This window comes from Mobula hypostoma, chromosome 7, assembly GCF_963921235.1.
Source record: "Mobula hypostoma chromosome 7, sMobHyp1.1, whole genome shotgun sequence".
Classification (NCBI taxonomy): domain Eukaryota; kingdom Metazoa; phylum Chordata; class Chondrichthyes; order Myliobatiformes; family Myliobatidae; genus Mobula; species Mobula hypostoma.
Window position 1 is genome coordinate 89005070 of NC_086103.1, and position 24724 is coordinate 89029793.

At 43.4% G+C, this 24724-nt stretch overlaps 1 protein-coding gene across 4 annotated transcripts in view; it reads left to right on the forward strand.

The window, feature by feature from the left end:
• The window catches only part of LOC134348977 (serine/threonine-protein kinase 32A-like), a 343099-nt gene that overhangs the window by 115411 nt on the left and 202964 nt on the right, over positions 1-24724 (forward strand). For all 4 annotated transcript variants that reach the window (XR_010018548.1, XM_063052790.1, XM_063052792.1 and 1 more), the window contains exon 3: positions 20392-20543. Coding sequence is in view for 3 of the 4 variants with exons in the window: in XM_063052790.1 (XP_062908860.1) it covers positions 20392-20543 (152 nt within the window). In the remaining variant the exon portion in view is untranslated. The remainder of the gene's footprint in view (positions 1-20391; positions 20544-24724) is intronic.

The following is a 24724-nucleotide window of genomic DNA, read 5'->3' on the forward strand; positions in this document are numbered from 1 at the left end:
GTAAGTTGATGGAGAAGATCCTGAGAGGCAGGATTTATGAACATTTAGAGAAGCAACCCTTTCTCCATGATTTTTATAAATGACCTGGATGAGGAAGTGGAGGGATGGGTTAGTAAATTTGCTGATGACACAAATGTTGGGGGTGCTGTAGATAGTGTGGAGGGCTGTCAGAGGTTACGGTGGGGCATCGATAGAATGCAAAACTGGGCTGATAAGTGACAGATAGAGTTTAACCATGATAAGTATGAGGTGTAAACAACAGGAATTCTGCAGATGCTGGAAATTCAAGCAACATACATCAAAGTTGCTGGTGAACGCAGCAGGCCAAGCAGCATCTATAGGAAGAGGCGCAGTCGACGTTTCAGGCCGAGACCCTTCGTCAGGACTAACTGAAGGAAGAGTGAGTAAGGGATTTGAAAGCTGGAGGGAGAGGGGGAAATGCAAAATGATAGGAGAAGACAGGAGGGGGAGGGATAGAGCCGAGAGCTGGACAGGTGATAGGCAAAAGGGGATACGAGAGGATCATGGGACAGAAGGCCTAGGGAGAAAGACGGGGGGGGGTGACCCAGAGGATGGGCAAGAGGTATATTCAGAGGGACAGAGGGAGAAAAAGGAGAGTGAGAGAAAGAATGTGTGCATAAAAAGGAGTAACAGCTGGGGTACGAGGGGGAGGTGGGGCCTAGCGGAAGTTAGAGAAGTCAATGTTCATGCCATCAGGTTGGAGGCTACCCAGACGGAATATAAGGTGTTGTTCCTCCAACCTGAGTGTGGCTTCATCTCTACAGTAGAGGAGGCCGTGGATAGACATGTCAGAATGGGAATGGGATGTGGAATTAAAATGTGTGGCCACTGGGAGATCCTGCTTTCTCTGGCGGACAGAGCGTAGATGTTCAGCAAAGCGGTCTCCCAGTCTGCGTCGGGTCTCACCAATATATAAAAGGCCACATCGGGAGCACCGGACGCAGTATATCACCCCAGTCGACTCACAGGTGAAGTGATGCCTCACCTGGAAGGACTGTTTGGGGCCCTGAATGGTGGTAAGGGAGGAAGTGTAAGGGCATGTGTAGCACTTGTTCCGCTTACACGGATAAGTGCCAGGAGGGAGATCAGTGGGGAGGGATGGGGGGGACGAATGGACAAGGGAGTTGTGTAGGGAGCGATCCCTGCGGAATGCAGAGAGAGGGGGGGAGGGAAAGATGTGCTTAGTGGTGGGATCCCGTTGGAGGTGGCAGAAGTTACGGAGAATAATATGTTGGACCCGGAGGCTGGTGGGGTGGTAGGTGAGGACCAGGGGAACCCTATTCCTAGTGGGGTGGTGGGAGGATGGAGTGAGAGCAGATGTACGTGAAATGGAGGAGATGCGTTTAAGAGCAGAGTTGATAGTGGAGGAAGGGAAGCCCCTTTCTTTAAAAAATGAAGACATCTCCCTCGTCCTAGAATGAAAAGCCTCATCCTGAGAGCAGATGCGGCGGAGACGGAGGAATTGCGAGAAGGGGATGGCGTTTTTGCAAGAGACAGGGTGAGAAGAGGAATAGTCCAGATAGCTGTGAGAGTCAGTAGGCTTATAGTAGATATCAGTGGATAAGCTGTCTCCAGAGACAGAGACAGAAAGATCTAGAAAGGGGAGGGAGGTGTCGGAAATAGACCAGGTAAACTTGAGGGCAGGGTGAAAGTTGGAGGCAAAGTTAATAAAGTCAACGAGTTCTGCATGCGTGCAGGAAGCAGCGCCAATGCAGTCGTCGATATAGCGAAGGAAAAGTGGGGGACAGATACCAGAATAGGCACGGAACATAGATTGTTCCACAAACCCAACAAAAAGGCAGGCATAGCTAGGACCCATACGGGTGCCCATAGCTACACCTTTAGTTTGGAGGAAATGGGAGGAGCAAAAGGAGAAATTATTAAGTGTTTGGAGGAAATGGGAGGAGCAAATGTTTGGAGGAAATGGGAAGAGCTAAGTATGAGGTGGTTCATTTTGGTAGGTCAAATACGATGGCAAAGTATAGTATTAATGGTAAGACTCTTGGCAGTGTGGAGGATTAGAGGGATCTTGGGGCCTGAGTCCATCGGACACTCAAAGCTACTGTGCAGGCTGACTCTGTGGTTAAGAAGGCATACGGTGTATTGGCCTTTATCAAGCGTGCGATTGATTTTAAGAGCTAAGAGGTAATGTTACAGCTATATAGGACCCTAGTCAGGCCCCACTTGGAGTACTGGTCACTTCACTACAGGAAGGATGTGGAAACTATAGAAATAGTGCGGAGGAGATTTACAAGGATGTTGCCTGGATTGGGGAGCATGCCTTGTGAGAAAAGGTTGAGTGAACTCGGCCTTTTCTCCTTGGAGCAGCGGAGGATGAGAGGTGACCTGATAAAGATGTATAAGAGGGACATTGATCGTGTGGATAGTCAGAGGCTTTTTCCCAGGGCTGAAATGGCTAACATGAGAGGGCATAGTTTTAAGGTACTTGGAAGTAGGTACAGAGGAGATGTCAGTGTAAGTTTTTTTATGCAGAGATTGGTGAGTGCATGGAATGGGCTGCCAGCGATGGTGGTGGAGGCGGATACAATGGGGTCTTTTAAGAGACTCCTGAATAGGTACACAGAGCTCAGAAAAATAGAGGGCTATGGGTAACCTTAGGTAATTTCTATGTAAGTACCTGCTTGGAACAGCATTGTGAGCCGAAGGGGTCTGTATTGTGCTGTAGGCTTTCTTTTTTCATCTTTGTGAACCTCTTCTGGACCCTATCCAATGCCAGCACATCTTTTCTGAGATAAGGAGTCCAAAATTGTTCACAATACTCAAGGTGAAACCTCACCAGTGCCCTATAAAGCCTTGGCATCACATCCTTGTTCTTGTATTCTGGACCTCTTGAAATGAATGCTAACATTTAATTTGCCATCCTCCTCTACAACTCAGCCTGCAAGTTAACCTTTAGGGTGTAGTGCACAGGGACTCCCAAGTCCCTTTGTATCTCAGATTTTTGGATTTTCTCCCTGTTTAGAAAATAGTCTGTACATTTATTTCTACTACCAAAGTGCATGTCCATGCATTTTCCAACATTGTATTTCATTTGTCACTTCCTTGCCCATTCTCCTAATCTAAGTCTTTCTGCAGCCTTCCTGTTTCCTCAACACTACCTGCCCCTCCACCAATATTCATATCATCTGTAAACTTGGCAACAAAACCATCTAGTCAATCATCTAAATCATTTATATACAGCATAAAATAAGTGATCCCACCATATACCCCTGTGGAACACCACTAGTCATTGGCAGCCAACCAAACAAGGATCATTTTATTCACACTTGCTGCCTCCCACCAAACAGCCAATGCTCTAATCATGTTAGCAACTTTCCTGTAATACCATGGTGTATAAGATGATAAGAGGCATTGATCATGTGGATAGTCAGAGGCTTTTTCCCAGGGCTGAAATGGCTAACATGAGAGGGCACAGTTTTAAGGTGCATGGAAGTAGGTACAGAAGAGATTCAGGGATAAGTTTTTTTTTAACGCAGAGAGTGGTGAGTGCGTGGAATGGGCTGCCAGCGATAGTGGTGGAGGCAGATGCGGTAGGATCCTTTAAGAGACTCCTGGATAGGTACATGGAACTTAGAAAAATAGAGGGCTATGGGTAACCCTAGGTAATTTCTAAAGTAAGTACCTGCTCGGCAGAGTATTGTGGGTTGAAGGGCCTGTATTGTGCTGTATTTTTTTCTGTGTTCTAAACTTGGTAAATAGCCTCACGTGTGGCATTTGTCAAAGGCCTTCTGAAAGTCGAAATCTACAACATCCAGTGCATCCCTTTATCTATCCTATGTATCATCTCCTCAAAGAATTCCAACAGGCTCATCAGGCAAGATTTTCCCTTCAGAAAACTATGCTGACTTTGTCCTGTGTCACGAAGTACTCCATAACCACATCCTTAATAATTGACTCCAACACCCTCCCAACCACTGAGGTCAGGCTTACCGGTCTATAATTTATTTTCTTCTGTCTTCCTCCTTTCTTAAAGACTGGATTGATATTTGCATTTTTCCAGTCCTCTGGCACCATGCCAGACTCCAATGATTTTTTTTGAAAAATCACTGCTAATGCCTCCACAATCTCTAACACTACCTCTTTCAGAACCCTAGGGTGCCATCTCTTTGGTCCCCATTATTATTTCTCTGATCTTATTTTCTAGCAGTCCTATATCTACTTTCATCTCTTTTTTTATATACTTGAAAAAGCTTTTACTATCCACTTTGATATTTTTCCTCCTAATGATTCTTTTTGTTGCTCTCTGTAGGTTTTTAAAAACTTTCCAATCCTCTGTCTTCTGCTAATTTTTGCTTTGTTATATGCCATCTCATTTGTTTTATATTAGCTTTGACTTCCCCTGTCAGCCATGGTTGTACTATTTTTCCATTGGAATATTTCTTCATTTTTTGAATACATCTGTCCTGCACCTTCCTCATTTTTCCCAGAAACTTGACGTTGCTGCTCTGCTGTCATCCCTGCCAGCAGCTCCTTCCAATTTACTTTGGCTAACTCCTTTCTGTAATTTCCTTTACTCCACTGAGATACTACTATGTCAGCCTTTACTTTCTCCCTATCAAATTTCAAGATGAACTCAATCATATTGTGATCACTGGCTCCTAAGGGTTCTTTTACCTTAAGCTCCCTTATCTCTCTGGTTCATTACATAGTACCCCATCCAGTATAGCTGATCCTCTAGTAGGCTCAACGCCAAACTGCTCTAAAAAGCCATTTCTTAGGCATTCAGCAAATTCACTCTCTTGAGATCCATTACCAACCTCATTTTCCCAATCATCCTGCGTGTTAAAATCCCCCATGACTATCACGACATTGCCCATTTGACATGCCTTTTCTATTTCCTGTTGTAATTTGTAGTCCTTATCCCAGCTACTGTTGGGAGGCCTGTATATAACTGGCACCAGGATCCTGTTAACCTTGCAGTTTCTTAACTCAACCCACAAGGATTCAACAGCTTCCGATCGTATATTGCATCTTTCCACTGATTTGATGCCATTCTTTACCAGCAGAGCCACACCACCCCTTCTGCCTACCTTCCTATCCCTCCAATACAATGTGTAATCTTGGACATTCGGTTCCCAAGTACAAATATCCTTCAGCCACAATTCAGTGTGATGGCCATAACATCATACCGGACAATCTGTGCATTGAGATACAACACTTTGAGTGCTGTATTTGCTACCCTATTTGATTTTGCATCCCTAATGCACTGATACACACCCTGCTGACTGCAATTTTGTCTTATCATCTGTCTGCCCTTCCTGACAGTCTGACTGCATGCTGTCTTTGCTATTTTTACCATCTGTCCTGCCCTGAGTCCCTTCATTCCAGTTCCCACCCACCTGCCAAATCAGTTTAAGCCCTCCCCAACAGCTCTAACAAACCTACCCGCAAGAATATTGTTTCCTCTCGGGTTCAGGTGCAACCTGTCCCATTGTATAGGTCATACCTCCCCCAGAAGAGATCCCAAGAACCTGAAGCCCTGCTCCCTGCACCAGCCATGCATTTATCTGCCAGATTATCCTATTTCTACCTCACAAGCATGTGACACTGGTGCAATCCAGAAATTGCTATCGAGAAATGTATGGTGATGTGGGATTGCAGGAACTGGTTGGAAGAATTACATTAAGTGTGCTGAGGGCAGGCAGCAACAAACTGCGATCATGGTGGGTCTCCAGATCCAGCGTCACAGAAAATCTAGAGTCTGCCGTGTACCTGGATGGTCGGAGAGGGGTGAGGAGTGGACCCACTGGAGTGCACGGCCGCCAACTCGCACATGCAGTTGTCAGGTTTGTTGGCTAGAGCAGGCTCGTGCTGTAGGGCCTGGGGAATCTAGTTCTCAAAGTCCCAGATGACTGGGGTGAGGATCTGGGAGGGTGGAGGGTATGTCTCTGTTTCAGCTAGGTTGGACTGTCATGACAGGGCATACATCTTAAGTGTTCCCAGCAGCCAATTTCCCCATTCCATTCCTCCCAGGTCCATTTAGTGGTGAGTAGCTTCCTGTGCTCTACTCCATAATGACTGCCTAGGGTTGAACTTGCGCAAGGAGGCACAAAGGTGCGTCATATGTCCAGTTTTCACTGGAAGAGAATAGCTCCAGCACCCAACTAAGATGCATCCACCTCTACCACAAAAGGTCTGGAGGGGTTCAGATGGCAGAGAACGAGAGCAGTGGTGAATATCTGTTGAGTTCCTCAGAAGTGTGGTCTGCAGCAGCAGCAGACCAGATTACCTGTGAGGTTGGTGACTTGGTGAGGGAAGTGAGACGAACAGTGATTTGGCTGTAGTTTCTGATGATAGAATTTGGAGAAGCCTAAGAATTACTGAGACCGCAGTTGGGGCCATTCAAAGATGGGGCACAAGTTTCTCCGGGTTATGCCTTGGAGTGAAAGGACACAACCAAGAAACGAAATGACTGGGGTATGGAACTGGAAATTTGCAACTTGTAGTTGGTTGTTGAGAAAATGCTGTCGGAGTGAATGGATGTGACAGACATGGGCCTGATGTGTCCTTGGAGAAGATGAAGATCTTGTTGACGTAAATGAAAACACACCTGTGAAGTTGAATCTCTATGTAGCATGTCTCAGACAATCTTGTTAATGAAGGTGTGGAAAACAGCTGGACTGTTGGAACATCATGACATACATGGCATCACCATGTATTCATAGTGGCCAGTGGGTGTTATACATGCTGTCTTCCACTCATCCCCCTGACGGGTGTAGATCAGATTGTACGCACTCCATAGATCCAGTTTGGGAAAGATCTGGGCCCTGCACAGTGTCTTAAATTTGTTATCCATCAAGGTGAGAAGGTAGTGGATCTTAACGATGATTTTGTTGAGTCTATGGTAGTCAATGCAAGGACGAAGACCCCTATCTTTCTTTTTTGATGAAGAAGAACCCTGCGCCAGCTGGGGATTGGGATGGGTGAATGATTCCGTACAGTAGCACTGTGGGGATGTACTCATTCATGTCTTGGTTCTCAGAAGGAGACAGGGAGAACAGATGCCCAGGAGGAGGTCAATCACACAGTCATGTGGTCAGAGAGGCTAGAGCGTGCTGGCCTCCTTTTTACCAAAGACACTGGGTTAGTCATGATTCTTCTGTGAGAGTTTGGTGAGGTCACGTGTTTCCTCTCTCTCCAAGGATTTATGCAGTGAAGTCAACTGAGGTTGGAGGCAGGTGTGTTTCCAACACAGCAGTGAAATGGATGAACAGGTAAAGTGAGGATCATGAGTGGAGAACCAGGTGTAACCCAGGATGAAAGGAGTGTTGGGTGTTGATCAGAAGGAACTGAATGGACTCGCAGTGCTCTCTGACACTCATGCACAGACCGTGTTGCAGATCCCAAGGGACATCCCTCAATGGCCATGATGTTGAAGTGGAGAGCTAGGTTTTGCAGGGAGTCCAAGCTGCACACACAGATTCTGATACAGAAATTTGCTGTGCTGGAATCCACCGGAGCCTCCTGTGCATGTGTAGAGCCAATGGAATGTGGAGGAGTACAGAGAGAGTGAGATGGGTTATGGTGCTGGAATGAGGGGCCAGGGAGAGCTTCCCAGAGAGGATGCTCCTTGTCTCAGACTGGAGGCGCTGTTTCCCAAATGTATTGGTGGTTGGCCGCTCTGCAGTAGACACACAAGTTGTTTCTCCAGTGAAACTCATGCTCCTGGGGATTAAGGGAGCTCTCCCTAGCAGCATGGATTGTGAAGGCATTGGTGAAGAGGGTCTTTCAGCCTGAAATGGAACTGGGAGTCTGGCTGATTGTCTTGATGGTTATTCCATGAGATGTTTGTTCACATGGAAAGCCAGAGTGATGAGGCTTTCAATGTCAGTGTGCATCTTCTGGGTGGACAGCTCATCTTTCAAGTGCTCTGAGAGATTATGATGGTGATAGGCCAGCAGTGCCCCTGTGCTCTGGCTGGACTCTGCCATAAGGATCCTGAATTCCATGGTGTAATCCAGCACAGAGCGTGAGCCTTGACGCAGGCAATGTACCTGATCTACTGCCTTCCCTCCAGTTCCCGGGTGATCAAAAACCTGGCACATCTCAGCAGTGAAATCCTCCTACCAGTTGCAAATATGGGTTTTATTGTTACAGTTAGTGGTGGCCAAGGTCAGACCTCACCCAATCAAGAGAGCAATGAGGAGGGCAACCTTGGCCTGGTCTGTGGAATACAGAGACAGCTGGAGCTCGAAATGCAAGAAGCTCTGGGACAGGAAGTCGGGCTATCGGACTGGAGATCCATCAAAGCATTCGGGCATGGGAATCCGGAGGTCAGAGGGGGAGGTTAACTGGTGCAAGTGCTACACCAATGCGGTGAGTTGGAAGAGGGTGGAGAGCAGATGGTCAATGGGTTCCTGCTGCTTTTAGTTAGATCATGTACTTGTATCCGCGAATGCCTTCCTCAAGATGAGCATTCTCTGCTGGGTCATTCAAGTGTTCACTTATATTGTCAGGAAATGTAGAGGAGGCTTGACCCAGAAGCAGACCAGGGGAGACAATTTAGCGATGAATGATAACTTTTTATACTAGACTTGAGGGGCTACAAACCAAGAGAACAGAAACTAAACACAACAGGCAACTGTTTGAGACCGGCTGGTTCGATAAGTGCGCATGAGAACTGGGGTTAAATAGGCTGCAAGTGATGAGTCTGGAACAAATGAGTCTGCAGGGAGCCAGGAGTCCAGGTGTATTTTTCACAAAAAGCAAGTCTACTGGCACAACAAATAATTAGGAAAGCCAACAGAATTTTATCATTTAGTTCTGTAAAAGAATATTAGCATACAAAGGTTATGTTTCAGTTATACAGAGCCGCCAATGGAGTACTGTATATAGTATTTAGTCTGTTTATATACATTGGAAGCAGTTCAGAGAATCTTTGCTAGACTTGTACATGTATTTGTATGTTGTCTTTTGAGGGAAGATAAAACAGTGATGTTATCCATTGAGGCTTGCAAAAGTGAGGCATAAAGATCCTGAGGAATCCCGGCAAGGTGTCCCTGGAGAGGATGTTTCTTCTTGTGGGAGAACCTAGAATTAGGGGGTCTTATTTAAAAACAAAGCATTTCCCATTTAAGAGTTGAGATGAATTGATTTCTTCCAAGGTGTCGTGAGCCTTTGGAATGGCCTTCCTCAAAGGGTAGTGGAAATAAAGTCTTTGAATATCTTAAGGCAGTGGTAGATAGCTTGTCAAAAAGAAAAACACACAGATTCCAAGCCATGGCTTCTCCTCTACCATAGAACAGTGTTCCAGGCTGCATCTCATCTAATCCCCATGCCTCTCCTCCTGAACTGAGAAAGAACAGAGTTCCAATGGCCCTCATGAAGGGTCCCAGCCAAAACATTGACTGTGTATTCCTCTCCGTAGATGCTGTCTAACCTGCTGAGTTCCTTCAGCACCTTGTGTGCATTCTACCTTTCCAACCACTGTGTTTAACCAACCATCCTCCTCAATTTCTGCCAGCTCTTGCAAACTTCCACCAGACAGATATTCTTCCCTCCTCTTTAACACTTCACAACTCCCTGGTCTGTTTTTCTCTTTGCCCACCACTTCCTATAGTTTGGTATTTTTCCATGTAACCACAGGAAGTGCATCACCTGTCCTTCCTGCTCTTCTTCCCATTATTCAGATAGTCCTTCGAGGAGGAGCAGCAATTCACTTGCACTTCTTCCAATCCAGAGTACTGCATTTGGTGTCTACAATGTGGCCCCCTCTACAATTGAGAAACCAAACGCAGACTGGATGAACAAAAAAACAGAATGCTAGAAGAACCCAATGGGTCAAGCAGCATCTGTGGAAATAAACAGTGCGAGCCGACATACTGACTCAAGGCTCTGGAACCGATTCTCTACATTCAGACTGCAGGAATGACCCTGAGCTTCTGGCTCGCTGCATTCTCCCACACTCACTCTGACCTTTATGTCTGTGGCTTCCTGCATGATTACAATCAGGCCCAATGCAGGCATGAAGAACAGAACCTCATCTTCCCTCTGGGCATGCTGTTGTAGCCTGCGGGACTCCAAAGTAGAATTCTCTAACGTTAGAGAACTCACTTATTTTTCTATTTTTATCTGGCCATTTCTGCCTGCCATTATCAACATTTTGATTTAGTTTTCTGTTTTCTTCTTCCCTCCGTGTTTTTGCAAAGCATGGCTTGTTGTACAGTTTGGCTATTATATAATTTGACCTTAACTGCCACATTATTATCTCACTCTATCAGAGATTTCTCTTTGATCCATTCACATCCATCTCTCACCTTCTCTGCTCTCCAGAAAACTCTTCTCCCCCAATTCTGAAATGCCAATTTTTTTCTCTTTGCTTTTTTTATAGATAGCTATTGATAAGCAAGAGGCTGAAAGATTTCCAAAGATCAACCATTGTCTTAAAGAAAAGAAGCAGGAGACGGCAGGTGCTGGAGTTTGGAGTAAAAATAAACTGGTGGAGAACTCATTGGAGGCAAAGGGAAGGTTGAAACATTGCACCAGGATCTTATTAAATGATGGAGCAGGCTCAAGAGCCAAGTAGCCTATTCCTGCTGCAAATTTGTGTATTCAAACAGTATGCATGAACGGGTTTAAGAGTTCAAGCTTTCTCTTTTAGTCTTGGTAACACTTAGTTAGGTGAGAAAACACTTCACATAACACTAGACAACTATCCTCCCGCCCCCAAAAGTGTTGCTTCCTCAGAATTTTTTTTTGTTTAAGATAGACTGCTTGAAGCTGATTAGTGGCACACACCCACAGCTTTGTGTCCATAAATGAGATGATAAATAGCTTTTTTATTTTTACTGGTGTTGAATGAAAGAGGAGTGTTGGTTGGAATCCTTAGTCAATTCTGTTCTTTACCTTTATGAATTACTTTGGCATCTTACTGGGTGCTGGAATACAATGTCAGTGATCTCTTCACCTTGAAGAAAGCCAAGTAGGCTTAGTCAGTGAGGCGGCTGGCAAGGTTAATTTTAGAACATAGAACAGTACAGCACAGTACAGGCCCTTCGGCCCACAATGTTGTGCCGACCCTTAAATCCTGCCTCCTATATAACCCCCCACCTTAAATTCCTCCATATACCTGTCCAGCAGTCTGTTAAATTTCACTATAGAACAATTTTACATGAGATAAACTAAGTATAATTCTATTACACATTTCTTAAACTGTGGAAGTGCTCTTTACTTTCCCTTCATTTATACTTGGGTGTCTCGCTATAACTCCTACCAGAAGCAGACCTGGTCCAATCAAGATTCCAAATACCACCTAACACTACATTTTAATTCCTTTGCTCTGGAAATAAACATGGTTGGCTTGTTTATGATGTTGATACCTTTGGCTCAACTTTTGGCAGCTGATGTTTTTGCACTATTAAGATTCATACTTTCCAAGTCACAAGAAAAATCAAAGTATGTTACCACACCAGTCACTTACCAATTATTTGGTCATTCTATAACGTCATCATCTCACTTATTGAAGTCTTTCTCATTATTGACTATTACTTTTCATAAATTGTAATTCTGTAGATTGGTCAAGTCTTCCATATTTTGGTTAAACTACTGCCTTATTTTTTGTATCAAGTAGTGCTGAATAGATTTATGAAGACACCACAGATGGCAATAGTAGATTCAGGGATTTCTTCATAGGTTCAAAGATTCAAAAGTTCATTTTATTGTCAAAATATGCATGTACAACACAACTCTGATATCCGTCTTCTCTAGATAGCCATGGGAACCGTCTAAAAGAAAAGCCATCACTCCTCTCTGACATGAAAAAGAAATAAAACTCATAAACCATAAAACCGCTCCACCCCTCCCTTGCAAAAAACAGCAGCAATAACATAAATCCCCAGCCCCCTACATCGTAAAGAACAGCAACAAAACCCCAACCCCCCCACACACAAAAACTAACAGATTCACCCACTCAGAAAAAAAAACAACAAAAACAAACCACCAGACCCCAAATTCCCAACTTCTCCCTTGCATAAAGAGTAACAAATCACCCACCTGCCCATTGGCACCAAAAACTGAAGGAGACTGACAGAAAGTATAGTCCATAATCATAAATCTCAGAATATCAAAAGCATCCTTCTATCAGCTTTCAAGGAGAGCGACTGCGCGAAGCTGGTCCTTCCGCGAAGAGCGCCTGCCATGCCGGGTCGGAATGTGAATGCTGCCGACCCCGCTACTGAATCCGTGGTGTTGAGAGCGACTGTTGACCTCCTCCACATTCACCTCGATGCTTCAGTCTTCCTCGCTGCTTCAAGATGGAGTCATTCATGACCCCACGCCCCATCTCTGGTCTTTTCTATCACAAGACTGAAGACTTTGGAGAAATGCAAACCTGATAATGGCATATACTGCCTTATGGATGCCTTGTTTGAGCTGAAAGATCTGTATGAATAGAAATCTTAGTCCAATGAATCACAATGGAGTGTGTTCTCCACAAGGGCCAGTTGGCTTATGCTTACCAGTACTGCTGTGAACGGTTGCATCTGTGACAGACATCCCTTGTATTGGTTCTCTCACCATTTGATCCAGGACAAGAATATCCTTCAGGGCATAACTGGTTCAGCTTGAGGTAGTCCCCACCATGGATATGCTCTTCCAGGTGAGCTTTGTTGTGCTTGATCCAGACTCTGCTTAGTTACCTAGGTATTTTCTGTCCTATTTTTAATGGTCTTCAATATGGAAGAGTGCTGATTCATCAGTGAGTGAAAACGGTGGATGTCATTCAAAAGGCGGTATTGTTACCTGCTTGTTGATTCCACACTCAATGCTGAGACAGCCCAGATCCCCCCTGCCTCCTTCCCACTGCATTGACACTAATGATGGGTACTGTTTCCATCCCTCTCCCTGGAAAATGTTTAACCAGCCTGCAACTTTGTTGTTGTATTTGACCCAGAGAGGAGTTTCAAACCATATATACCAACACTCCAGACACTATTTGAACATTAATCCCCACTGTTTCTCGGTCACATTCATGCATATGCAGGCATCTGAGGTCCAATTGTCCTAAACTACTTTTAAATTCAATCTGCAATCCACATTCAAATCTGAAGACTGGTTGCTCGTGAAACTGATATATACACTAACTGCAGAATACACCCTAACTGTCACAATCCTAGAGAAAGAATTGATAGGATATTCCTAATGATGGAGAAGTTCAATTACGTAGAAAGTCTGGCGAACCTGAGATGGTTCCCTTTATAAAACAATGTAGAGTGAGAGGTGATTTAATGGAAGAATTCAGAAATATCAAAGATATAGACAGTGTGAGTTAGACAAGGGTCTAACCCAGGTGTAAGAATCCAGGGTCGCTTGAGGAAATCCTTATGATCTGGATTTTTGTTCATTTCAAAAATATACTGTATTCATTATCATATGCAGTAAATGGAACATAGAATATAGAGTATTACATCACAAGAACAGGCCCTATAACACACCATGACTCTGAAGACCAGGTTGCCAATTTAAAACAATTCTATATTTCCCTCCATTTTCTATCTGTTTGTTTGTTTGTGTAAGTGCCTGCTTCCTCCACTTCAACTGTGTGTTCCAGGTACCTACAACTCTTTTATAAAATACTTGCTTCAAGTATTTCTTTTAAACCTTCCCTCTCTCACCTTAAGTATAGCTCCTCTTCTTTTTGAGATTTCCATCTTGGGAAAAAGACACTGACTATCCACCCTGTCTACACATTCTGATAATTTTAAATGTATCAGCCTCCGGTGCTACAGAGAAAATTATCCAAGTTTGTCCAACCTCACCCGATAGTTGATAGCTGATACACTATTTCTGGCAAAATTCCATTGAATCTCTTCTGCACCCTCTCCAAAGCCTTCAAATCCTCCTGTAACGTGGCAACCAGAGTTGTTCTCTATACTGCAAATATGGCCTAACCAAAGTTTTATACAACTGCAAAATGATGCCCCAAATTTTATATGCCACACCCCAACTAATAAGGCAAGTATGCCATACAACTTCTTTACCATCCGATCTCCCTGTATATTTATTTAGTGGTACTGCATGGAGTAGGCCCTCCTCGCCCTTCAAACCATATTGTCCCAGCAACCCCACAACTCTGATTAACCCTAACCTAATCACAGGATAATTTACTATGGCACATCTACCCGGTACATCTGCTGACTGTGGGAGGAAACTGGAGCACCGGGGAAAACCCATGCATTCCATGGGGTGGATGTACAGAGATTGCTTATAGAATGGTGCTGGAATTCAACTCTGGAACTCCCTGAACTGTAATAGCATCACGCTAACCACTACGCTACTGTGGCGCCAACTTTATATTACCACCCAACTCTATATTTGTTGTACTAACACTCGCATAACGAACCAATGCTACACATGCTTCCTCCTTAGTCAATATACCTATAAAGTGTTGAGAGGCACTTACACAGGACACAGCCCCCCAATGCACAGTATTGGTAGGACTCATTGCTTTGATCTGGAATCTACCATCTGGAAGAGGTGATGGGAGCAGATCCAAACCCAAATGTTTGGGAAGCTAATTTTTGTTTTGTGGAGTGAAGGCATAATGCCACTGACCAATGTTAGTTCAAATGGAATTTCTGATGCAAGGAATACACATCCATTTAATTCAAATTACACTAGATCAGGGAAAGTGCTTGGTAGTGGTGGTGTGTTAAGAATATAAGCAAGGAGATGTGGACCATAAAAATGGGAGGAATATACAAAAATGGAAAGGGTGCTGTATTTGAATGCACAAGATGATCCTGAAGTGCATTTAGAAATTGTCAGGTATGATGTTGTAGACATCACTGAGTTGTGGCTGAAAGAAGATCATAGTTGGAAGCTTAACATCCAAGGATACACAGTGTATCAAAAAGACACAAGATGCGGGAAGCCCAAAACAACACTCGCAAAATGTTGGAGGAACTCAGCAGGTCAGGCAGCATCTATAGAAATAAACAAATGGTCAATGTTCTGTGCAGAGACCCTTCTTCTGGACTGGGAAGAAAGGGAGAAGATGCCAGAATAAAAAGGTGGAGGATAGCAGAAGGATGACAGCCAGAGTGATAGGTGAAGCCAAGAGAAGAAGGAATCTAATAGGAGAGAAGGGTGGACCATGGGAGAAAGGGAAGAAGGAGGTGATAAGCAGGTGAAGAGATGAAGTAAGTGGACAGAGTGGGAAATAGAAGAGGAAAGGGGGAAGAAAAAATTATCAGAACAAGAAATCGATGTTCATGCTATCAGGTTGCAGCTACCTAGATGGAATATGAGGTGTTACTCCACCATCCTAAAGGTGGTTTCATCATAGCAAAAGTGCAGGCCATCCTCTTGACCTATCACCTTCTAGCTAGTCCTCCTTCCCTTCCCTCACCCGTTTCTTCTGCCTTCTTTCTCCTTCCTTCCCAGTCTTGAAGGTTCTCAGTCTGAAATGTCGACTATTCATTCATTTCCATAGCTGCTGCCTGACCTGGTGAGTTCCTTCGATATTTTGTGTATTGTATCCAAAGGACAGGCAGGTAGGCAGGGGGTTGGGGTGGCTCTGTTGGTAAAAAATGAAATCAAATCCTGACACATGATCAGAACATTTAGAATCCTTATGGGTAAAGTTAGAAAATGCAAGGGTAAAAAGACCCTAATTGGAGGCCTATACAGGTCTCTGAACAGCAGGCAGGATCTGGGGTACAAATTACAATGGGAGATAGAAAAGACATAAAAAAACAGCAGTGTTGGGATGGTCATGGGGGATTTCAATAGGCAGGTAGATTGGATAATCCAGTTGGTGCTAGATCCCAAGAGACAGGATTTGTAGAATGCCTATGAGATAGTTTTTCAGAGCAGCTTGTGATTGAGCCCACTAGGGAAAAGGATTCTGGATTGGGTACTTTGTAATGAACCAGATTTGACTAGGGTGCTTCAGGTAAAGGAATCGTTAGGAATAGTGATCATAATATGATTGAATTCACTCTGCAGTTTGAGAGAGAGAGAGAGAGAGGATAAAACAAGATGAATCTGTATTACAGTGGAGTAAAGATAATTACAGAGGCATGGGAGAGGCGCTGGCTAGTTTATTGGAAGGGGACACTAACAGAGCTAATAGCAGAGAAACAATACTGGAGTTTTTGGGAGCAATTCAGAAGGTGCAGGACAAATACATCCTGAGGAAGGATTCTAAAGAGAAAGGTGAGGCAACCATGACAGACAAGGGAAGACAAAGACAGCATAAAAGCAAGAGATGTTGTATACATTCAATGGCCACTTTATTAGGTAACTCCTGTACCTAATAAAGTGGCCACTGAGTGCATGTCCATGGTCTGCTGTTGCTGTAGCCTTTCCACTTCAAGGTTCAGAGGTACACTTCTGCACACCACTGTTGTAACGCATAGTTATTTGAGTTGCTATCGCCTTCTTGTCATCTTCATTCAGTCTGGCTATTCTTCCTTACTATGGGAGGAAGGCACAAGATGGGAGATTATAGGCCAGTTAGCCTGACTTCATTCGTTGGACAGATGTTGGACCCCACTATTAAGGATGTGGTTTTGGGGTACATGGGGGGGCACATGATCAAATATGCCAAAGTTGGCATGGTTTCCTTAAGGGGAAATCTTCCCCGACAACACTCACAACACGCTGGAGGAACTCAGCAGGTCAGGCAGCATCCGTGGAAATGATGAGTTGACATTTCGGGCCAGAACCCTTTGTCAGGACTGTAGAGGGAAGGGGCAGAGGCCCTGTAAAGAAGGTGGGGGGAGGGTGGGAAGGAGAAGGCTGGTAGGTTCCAGGTGAAAAACCAGTAAGGGGAAAGATAAAGGGGTGAGGGAGGGGAAGCAGGGAGGTGATAGGCAGGAAAGGTGAAGAAGGAATAGGGGAAAACACAATGGGTAGAAGAAGGAGGTGAAACCATGAGGGAGGTGATAGGCAACTAGGGGAGGGGGCAGAGTGAAATAGGGATAGAAGAAGGGAGGGGGAGGGAATTACCAGAAGTTGGAGAATTCTATGTTCATACCAAGGGGCTGGAGACTACCTAGACGGTATATGAGGTGTTGCTGCCCAGCCTGCTAAGTTCCTCCAGCATGTTGTGTCTTCTCCTTCCCACCCTCCCTTCACCTCTGCCCCTTCCCTCTTCAGTCCTGACGAAGGGTTCTGGCCCAAAAGTCGACTCATTGTTTTCACGGATGCTGCCCAACCTGCTGAGTTCCTCCAGCGTGCTGTCAGTGTTGCTTTGACTCCAGCATCTGCAGATTATTTTGTGTTTAATCTTCCCTGACAAAGCTGTTGAAATTCTTTGAAAAAATACCAAGCAGGATAGATAAAGGACAGTCAGTGGATGCTGTTTACTTGGATTTTCAGAAGGCCTTTGTCTGATATGTGGCACCTTGTCTTGTAAACAAGATAAGAGTCCTTGGGATGAAGATGGCTGGTTCTTCACTTGCGATCAGGAGGGAAGATGAGCCCTCAGGAGCGACAGCATGATCATTGCTGACTGGAGAGGTGCCCTTCTCCGTCGCTGTAGGACTTTTCACCTGCCTGCGCTGTCTAAGTTTATAGTGAGGATCAGTGCGTGCAGACTGGTTCCACAGTGGCACGCCAAGCTATGACGCTGTGGCAACCGCAAGGCTGTAGGTTGAGTATTGGAGTTTGCCTTCTCCTAGACAGACTGCCTGGCAAGGCTAACAACTCCCAGCTACTTGGGTTTGGAATTGGAGTGTTGTCTTGCTCCTAGGCTGGCTGCCAACCAAGGCTAATGAGCCCAGCCTGTCCACCCAGTTATACCACTAGACAATTGGTCATGCATGACATACAAACATTAAGAACAAGGACGTCACATGAAGACATTGCTACGGGCACAGTAGTGTAGGAGAGGCCTTATGTGAGTGGTGTCCTGCATGATAAGCCAAACAGTGGTCCAGCGGCGGTCACTACACCTCGAAAGGAGAGGCTATGGAAGATGCTTCATCTTCTTAAGTGAGTGGGATGTCCAGCCCAGGGCTTTCCTGTCCCCAGGAGCCCATGTATACTACTATACATACCACAGTAGAAGATTGGTTGACTGGCAGCAGGCAAAGAGTGGAAATAAAGGGGGCCTTTTCTGTTTGGCTGCCAGGGTCTAGTGGTGTTCTGCAGCATTTGATTTTGGGACCGCTTCTTTTCTCATCATGTGTCAGTTGTCTGGCTGATAGAATTGTTTGGCCAAATTTTCAGACAACGCAAAGAAAGATGGAAAGGCAGATAAATTTGAGGAAACAGTGTTTGTAGAAGTGCTTAGACAGATTAGGAGAATTGACAGAAAGATAGTGGTTGAAGTATAGTGTCGGGAGGTGTATGGGCATGCACTTTGATAGAAGGGATAAAGAAGTAGATTACTTTCTAAATGGGGAGAAGAGTCAGAAATCAGAGGTGCAAAGGACTTCCCCAAAGGTTTGAGTCGGTGATAAGGAAGATAAATGCAATGTTAGCTTTCATTTTGAGTGGACTAGAATATAAGAGCAAGGATGTAATGCTGAGGCTTCATAAGGCATTAGTCAGACCATATTTGGAGAATTGTGAGTAGCTTTGGAACCCTTCTCTAATAAAGGATGTGCTGGCATTGGAGAGGGTCCAGAGGTGTTTCATAAGAAAACCGGCAATGAAAAAGTTACCATATTAAGAGTGTTTGATGGTTCTTGGCCTGTACTGAATGGAGTTTAGAGAGGGAAACGCATTGAAACCTATTAAATATTGAAAGGCCTTGATAGAGGGGATGTGAGAGGATGATTCCTGTAGCAGGGGAGTCTAGGACCAGAGGGCATAGACTCAAAATGAAGGGCATCTCTTTAAAACAGAGGTGATGAGGGTGTTGAATCTGTGGAATTCATTGCCACGAAAGGCTGTGGATGCAAAGTCATTTTATATATTTAAAGCAGAGGTTGATGAAGTTCTTCATTTGCAAGGTGGAAAAGGTTATGGGGAGAAGTCAAGCAAATGGGGTTGAGAGGGATAATAAGTCAGCTATGATCGAATGGTAGAGCAGACTCAGTGGACTGAATGGCCTAATTCTGCTCCTATGTCTTTTAGGATTATGGTCCAAGATTCCAGTAGGGCAATTTTCCATGCTCCCATTTCTTGAATGGGCATCCAAAATTGCCCCATTAGAATTTTTCTCCATGTATTCAATTTCTTGAGAGAAAACTTGACAAAATATTACTTTCCTTCCAAAATAATGAAACAAATCACAATGACATGAATCTAAGCTGCAATGTCATTCTCAGTCCTTTTGCCTTTTGCTCTGTTTTGTCAGCAGCACACAACTATATCATGCACCAGCTCTTTAAATTGATGATTCCAGCTAGGCTGGGTCCAGGCTGAGGCGTCTACATATCAATATTCTTTCTTTCTTTTCAGATCTTTTTATCGTACATATAGGAAAAATAACATGAGTACATCGAAGTAACAACACATACAATGCCTCAAAAAAAACCCATCATCTTAAAGACTAAAAACAAAATTTTGTGATAACAGAAAAAAACTACTGAGCAGAAAAACAAGAAAAAAAAAGAGAACCCATTAGGTGTACAACCCCGGAGCCATGCATCATACAAAAAGCTTCTAAAAATAAACATCAAACCACCAGCAAGAAAAGAAAATATACTAAAAAAAAATTTACAATTAGATTGTGGAAAAATTATGTCAATTAACTCAAATGATAATAACGAGCAAATGAGCCCCAGCTTTTCTCAAAATCAAATAAAAGTTCAAAGGTCTGACTTCTAATTTTCTCCAAACTAAGACATAGCATCACTTGAGAGAACCATTGTGATACAGTGGGAGCTGATGTACCCTTCCACTTCAACAAAATGGCCCTCCTAGCTATCAATGTAACAAATGCAATAACATGTTGGTCAGACACAGAATTACCATGAATATTTTGAGGAATTATTCCAAAAAGCACAGTTAATTTATTAGGTTGTAAATTTATTTTAAGTGCTTTAGAAATTGTTGAGAAAACCGACTTCCAGAACTGTTCCAATATAGAACAAGACCAAACCATATGTGTCAGTGTAGCTATCTCAGTTTTACATCTATCACAATGACTATCAACATTAGGAAAAATTTTAGAAAGTCTCTCCTTTGTCAAATGGTAATGATGTACAATTTTAAATTGAATCAATCAATGAATCAACCAGTTAAATATTAATGAAGTTGGCTTCACAATCCAATTCATGCGCCTTCTAATTTTGCTTTTCAATGCCCAAACATTACTACTTCATAACTTTTAGGGTTGAGAATTGGCATGCTTGTACCAGATTTTAGTGCTGTCAAACAGCCCCACACAATGAACATGCATCTGATTTCTAGTGCATTTATTCAGAATGTATGTTCTTTGATTATGGTCATTAGGTATGCATTGTACAGAAGAAAGACTCAAAGAAGATGTATGCTATGAAATACATGAACAAACAGCAGTGTGTGGAACGTAATGAAGTGCGGAATGTTTTCAAAGAGTTGAGGGTTATGCAGGGTCTGGAGCACCCCTTTCTTGTCAATTTATGGTAAGTAGTTATTACTTTTAAAATGTACTTCATTGTCATCTGCAAAATTTCACTTAATTGGTGCTTGGAGCTTATGCTAATACCTATAGATAGGAAACAATGTTTTTTAAAAAACTTTTCTATCTTATAGGTTCTACTCCACCACCCCCCCCCCCCCCCCCGCAACCACCACCACCATTCCATATACCCTGGACATCCTATTTAACTATTCTATCAATCTTACAATCTAACTGATTTCTACATATATATTTGTTATCTATCTTCATTCAATTCAACTCTGCACATCCTACCTACACAACTCCATTCTGTACAAAACATTTACCCACATCTCTTCAGTATGTTCCCACCACCCATCCCTGTTTTATAGATTTTATCTACCTGTTGCAAATCCCATTTTCTTGCCTTCATGCTACAGATCCTATTCAACTATCTGTATGCTAAATTACATTTTCTTCCTCCATCCTGTGTTGAGATTTACTGTCTCGTGTCCCCTGGGCATTCCATGGTAGTGACAGATCAAACTCAGATAAATCCTGACACTAAAGTAAATTGAAGATGATGTCCTTTGAAGAGAAATGTGCCCATAAAAATGGGGAAAAAAAGATGGGAGGCATTGAGTTAATCAGGATCCAGTATAATTCTGAAGCAATTGACTTAAATATTATTTTATGAAATCAGTTAAAAATCAATTGGAAATTACTATTTTGGTCCATGTGAAATGAAGTTGGCTTCACACCTGAAATAATCTCATTTGTGTTTAGGCAAGAGGTATGGTATCATTTATGGGGGAGTGAGGACTCAACATTTTGAATTTATGCTGCCACCGTTAGGGAACTTCCAAAGTTTTACTTAGTGAGCAGAACTCTTACTTAATTTAAATAAGAAATAATAAAATCTGAACAATATTTGCATACCGGTGACAGAACTTTGAACATTTCATTTTCTTTATTAATTGAAGCAATTTAGTGTTCCCAACATGGTGTTAAAAAGCCGCCATTTTAATGTCCTTGAACTAATCTTATCCCCTTTGCACACATTCTTTCTGTGTTAACATTTGTTCTGTCATGCTTATTTGATTAATGAATCTCTCCCTATCCTTCCACCCAATCCTTATGTCTGTTCATACTCCTTCCTCCCATTTGCTCCAAATGTGCTTCCACTTTTTCAAACCAGCAATCCTTCACCTTCCTCCCAAATAATACTATTTCATTCCATCTCTTTCCCAACAGTTCTCCATTTTTTTTCACCATTGCTTTACAATTCATAGAAATATAGAAAACCTACAGCACAATACAGGCCCTTTGGCCCACAAAGCTGTGCCGAACATGTCCTTACCTGAGAAATTACCTAGGGTTACCCATAGCCCTCTTAAAAGACCCTATCAAATCTGCCTCCACCACTGTTGCCGGCAGCCCATTCCACGCACTCACCAATCTCTGCATAAAAAACTTACCTCTGACATCTCCTCTGTACCTACTTCCAAGCACCTTAAAACTGTGCCCTCTCGTGCTAGCCATTTCAGCCCTGGGAAAAAGCCTCTGACTATCCACACGATTAATGCCTGTCATCATGCTATACACCTCTATCAGGTCACCTCTCATCCTCCGTCGCTCCAAGGAAAAAAGGTCAAGTTCACTCAACCTTTTCTCATAAGGCATGCTCCCCAATCCAGACAACATTCTTGTGAATCTCCTCTGCCCCCTTTCTATGGCTTCTACATCCTTCCTGTAGTGAGGCGACCAGAACTGAGCACAGTACTCCAAGTGGGGTCTGACCAGGGTTCTATACAGCTGCAACATTACCTCTTGGCTCCTAAACTCAATCCCACGATTGATGAAGGCCAATGCACCATATGCTTTCTTAACCACAGAGTCAACCTGCGTAGCAGCCTTGAGTGTCCTATGGACTCGGACCCCAAGATCCCTCTGATCCTCCACACTGTCAAGAGTCTTACCATTAATACTATATTCTGCCATCATATTTGACCTACCAAAATGAACCACCTCACATTTATCTGGGTTGAACCCCATCTGCCACTTCTTAGCCCGTTTTTGCATCCTATCAATGTCCTGCCGTAACCTCTGACAGCCCTCCACACTATCCACAACACCTCCAATTCAATTCCATCTCCCTCATGGCTCCCATCTTTCCTCACCTTTCAATTCTCTACTACTTTAAAGGCCCTTGTTAAATTCACTTTCTCCTCCGTACAATCTTAATTACCTTTTCTAAACTATTTTCCCTGCATTGATGTTATGTTTCTCCCATTCTTCCTTTCAAACATGCCTTGCTGCATTCATATACATTCAAATATTGTAATATTAAATACAAGGTACTTCTGGACATAGTGGAGCTCTTCATATTTAGTCTCTGCCACAGTAAACAGTTGAGTCCAGTTCATTGGCTATATTTAAGAGGGAGTCAGATATGGCCCCTGTGGCTAAAGGGATCAGGGGGTATGAAGAGAAAGCAGGTACAGGGTTCTGAGTTGGATGATCAGCCATGATCATACTGAATGGCGGTGCAGGCTCGAATGGCCGAATGGCCTACTCCTGCACCTATTTTCTATGTTTCTAGAGAAATTAATTTGCCTTTGCTAAAAATGTGAAAATGTCATGAAATCATCATTGAAATCGATCTCTTTGGCGTAGGGCTGAGGACACAAGTCCAGTTGCTACATAGAGCCTACGGATATCAGAATCGGAGTTTAATATCACCAGCATGGGTCATGAAGTTTGTTGTCTTGTGGCAGCAGTACATTGCAATACATAGTAATAAAACTATAAATTACAACAAGAATTGCATATAAAAAAATAAATTAGTGCAAAAAGAAGGAAAAAGGAAATACTGAAGTGTTCATGGGTTCATTGTCTATTTAGCAACCTAATGGCAAAAGGGAAGATGCTGCTCCTGAAACGTTGAGTGTCTTCAGGTTCCTGTATCTACTCCATGATGGTAGCAATGAAAGAGGCATACCCTCAGTGATGAGTGTGCTCATGATGAATGCTGCCTTTCTGGGACAGCCTTTTGAAGATGTCCTCAATGCTGGGGTGCCCAGTGCCCATGATTGAGCTGGCTGAGTTTACAATTTTCTGCAGCTTTTTCTGTTGACCCCTCAATACCAGATGGTGATGCAGATGACATTGAGTGCAAGGGCTGTTCAGTGCAACACCATTCAACCAGCTGGTATATCTCACCTGTATGCCATCAGAAATTCTGCTAACAATAGTTGTGTTGTCAACAAAAAGAGATTTTCTTTAGGCTCCAGTGTAATTCAAGACCGACTCTCCTTGAAATACACTGAATTATTGATGAACTTTAACATGTGATCAGGGAAAACTCAAAGTTCTACTTGCCTGACCCCATTTAGTCACTGAACAAAATACAAGAGAGTATTGTCCTCATTAATTGTAGAGAAAAGATAGTACAGAGTCTACAACTACATTTTAAAGTGAGGGACTTTTGGCCCAGAAATGTTAATGACAGACTCATGCATGGCTTTTGTACTGGAACCTGCTTGTCAGGGAAGAGAATAATATTATACTCATGTGAAGGAGCAACACAAAATGCTGGAAGAATTCAGCAGGTCAGGCAGCATCTATGGAAGGAAGAGAGTGGTCAATGTTTTGGGTTGAGACCCTTCATTAGGACTGGAAATAAAGAGGTTAGATAGCTAGTATAAAAAGGTGGAGGAAAGAGGTGGACCACGAGTTGGTGGCTGATAGATGAGAGATGGATGAGAGGCAAGTGAGGCAGGAGCAAAGCGGGAAAGATGCAAGAAGCTGGGAAGTGATAGGTGGAAGTAACAAAGAGCTGAAGATGGAATCTGATAGGAAAGTACAGTGCACCATGGAATAAAGGGAAGGAGGTGAGAGGGGAGCCAGAGAGAGGAAAGTGTGGGTGATGGGCAGATCCAGACTGAAGGCATAGCCATAGGCACTTGCCTTTTAGTTGGCTATTTGGAATGCTCCATTTTCCAAACCCGCACCAGCAATGTTCCTCAAACTTTCGCCACTACACTGATGACAGCATTGGTGCAGCTTCCATTTTGGAAGATATATTATCCACTGACATCTTCTACAAACACACTAACTTCCACCATTCCCATCTTTTCTCACTGTACCAAGGATGGAATTCCCTTCTCTCAGATCCTCCGTCTCTGCCTCATGTTTTCTTGTGAT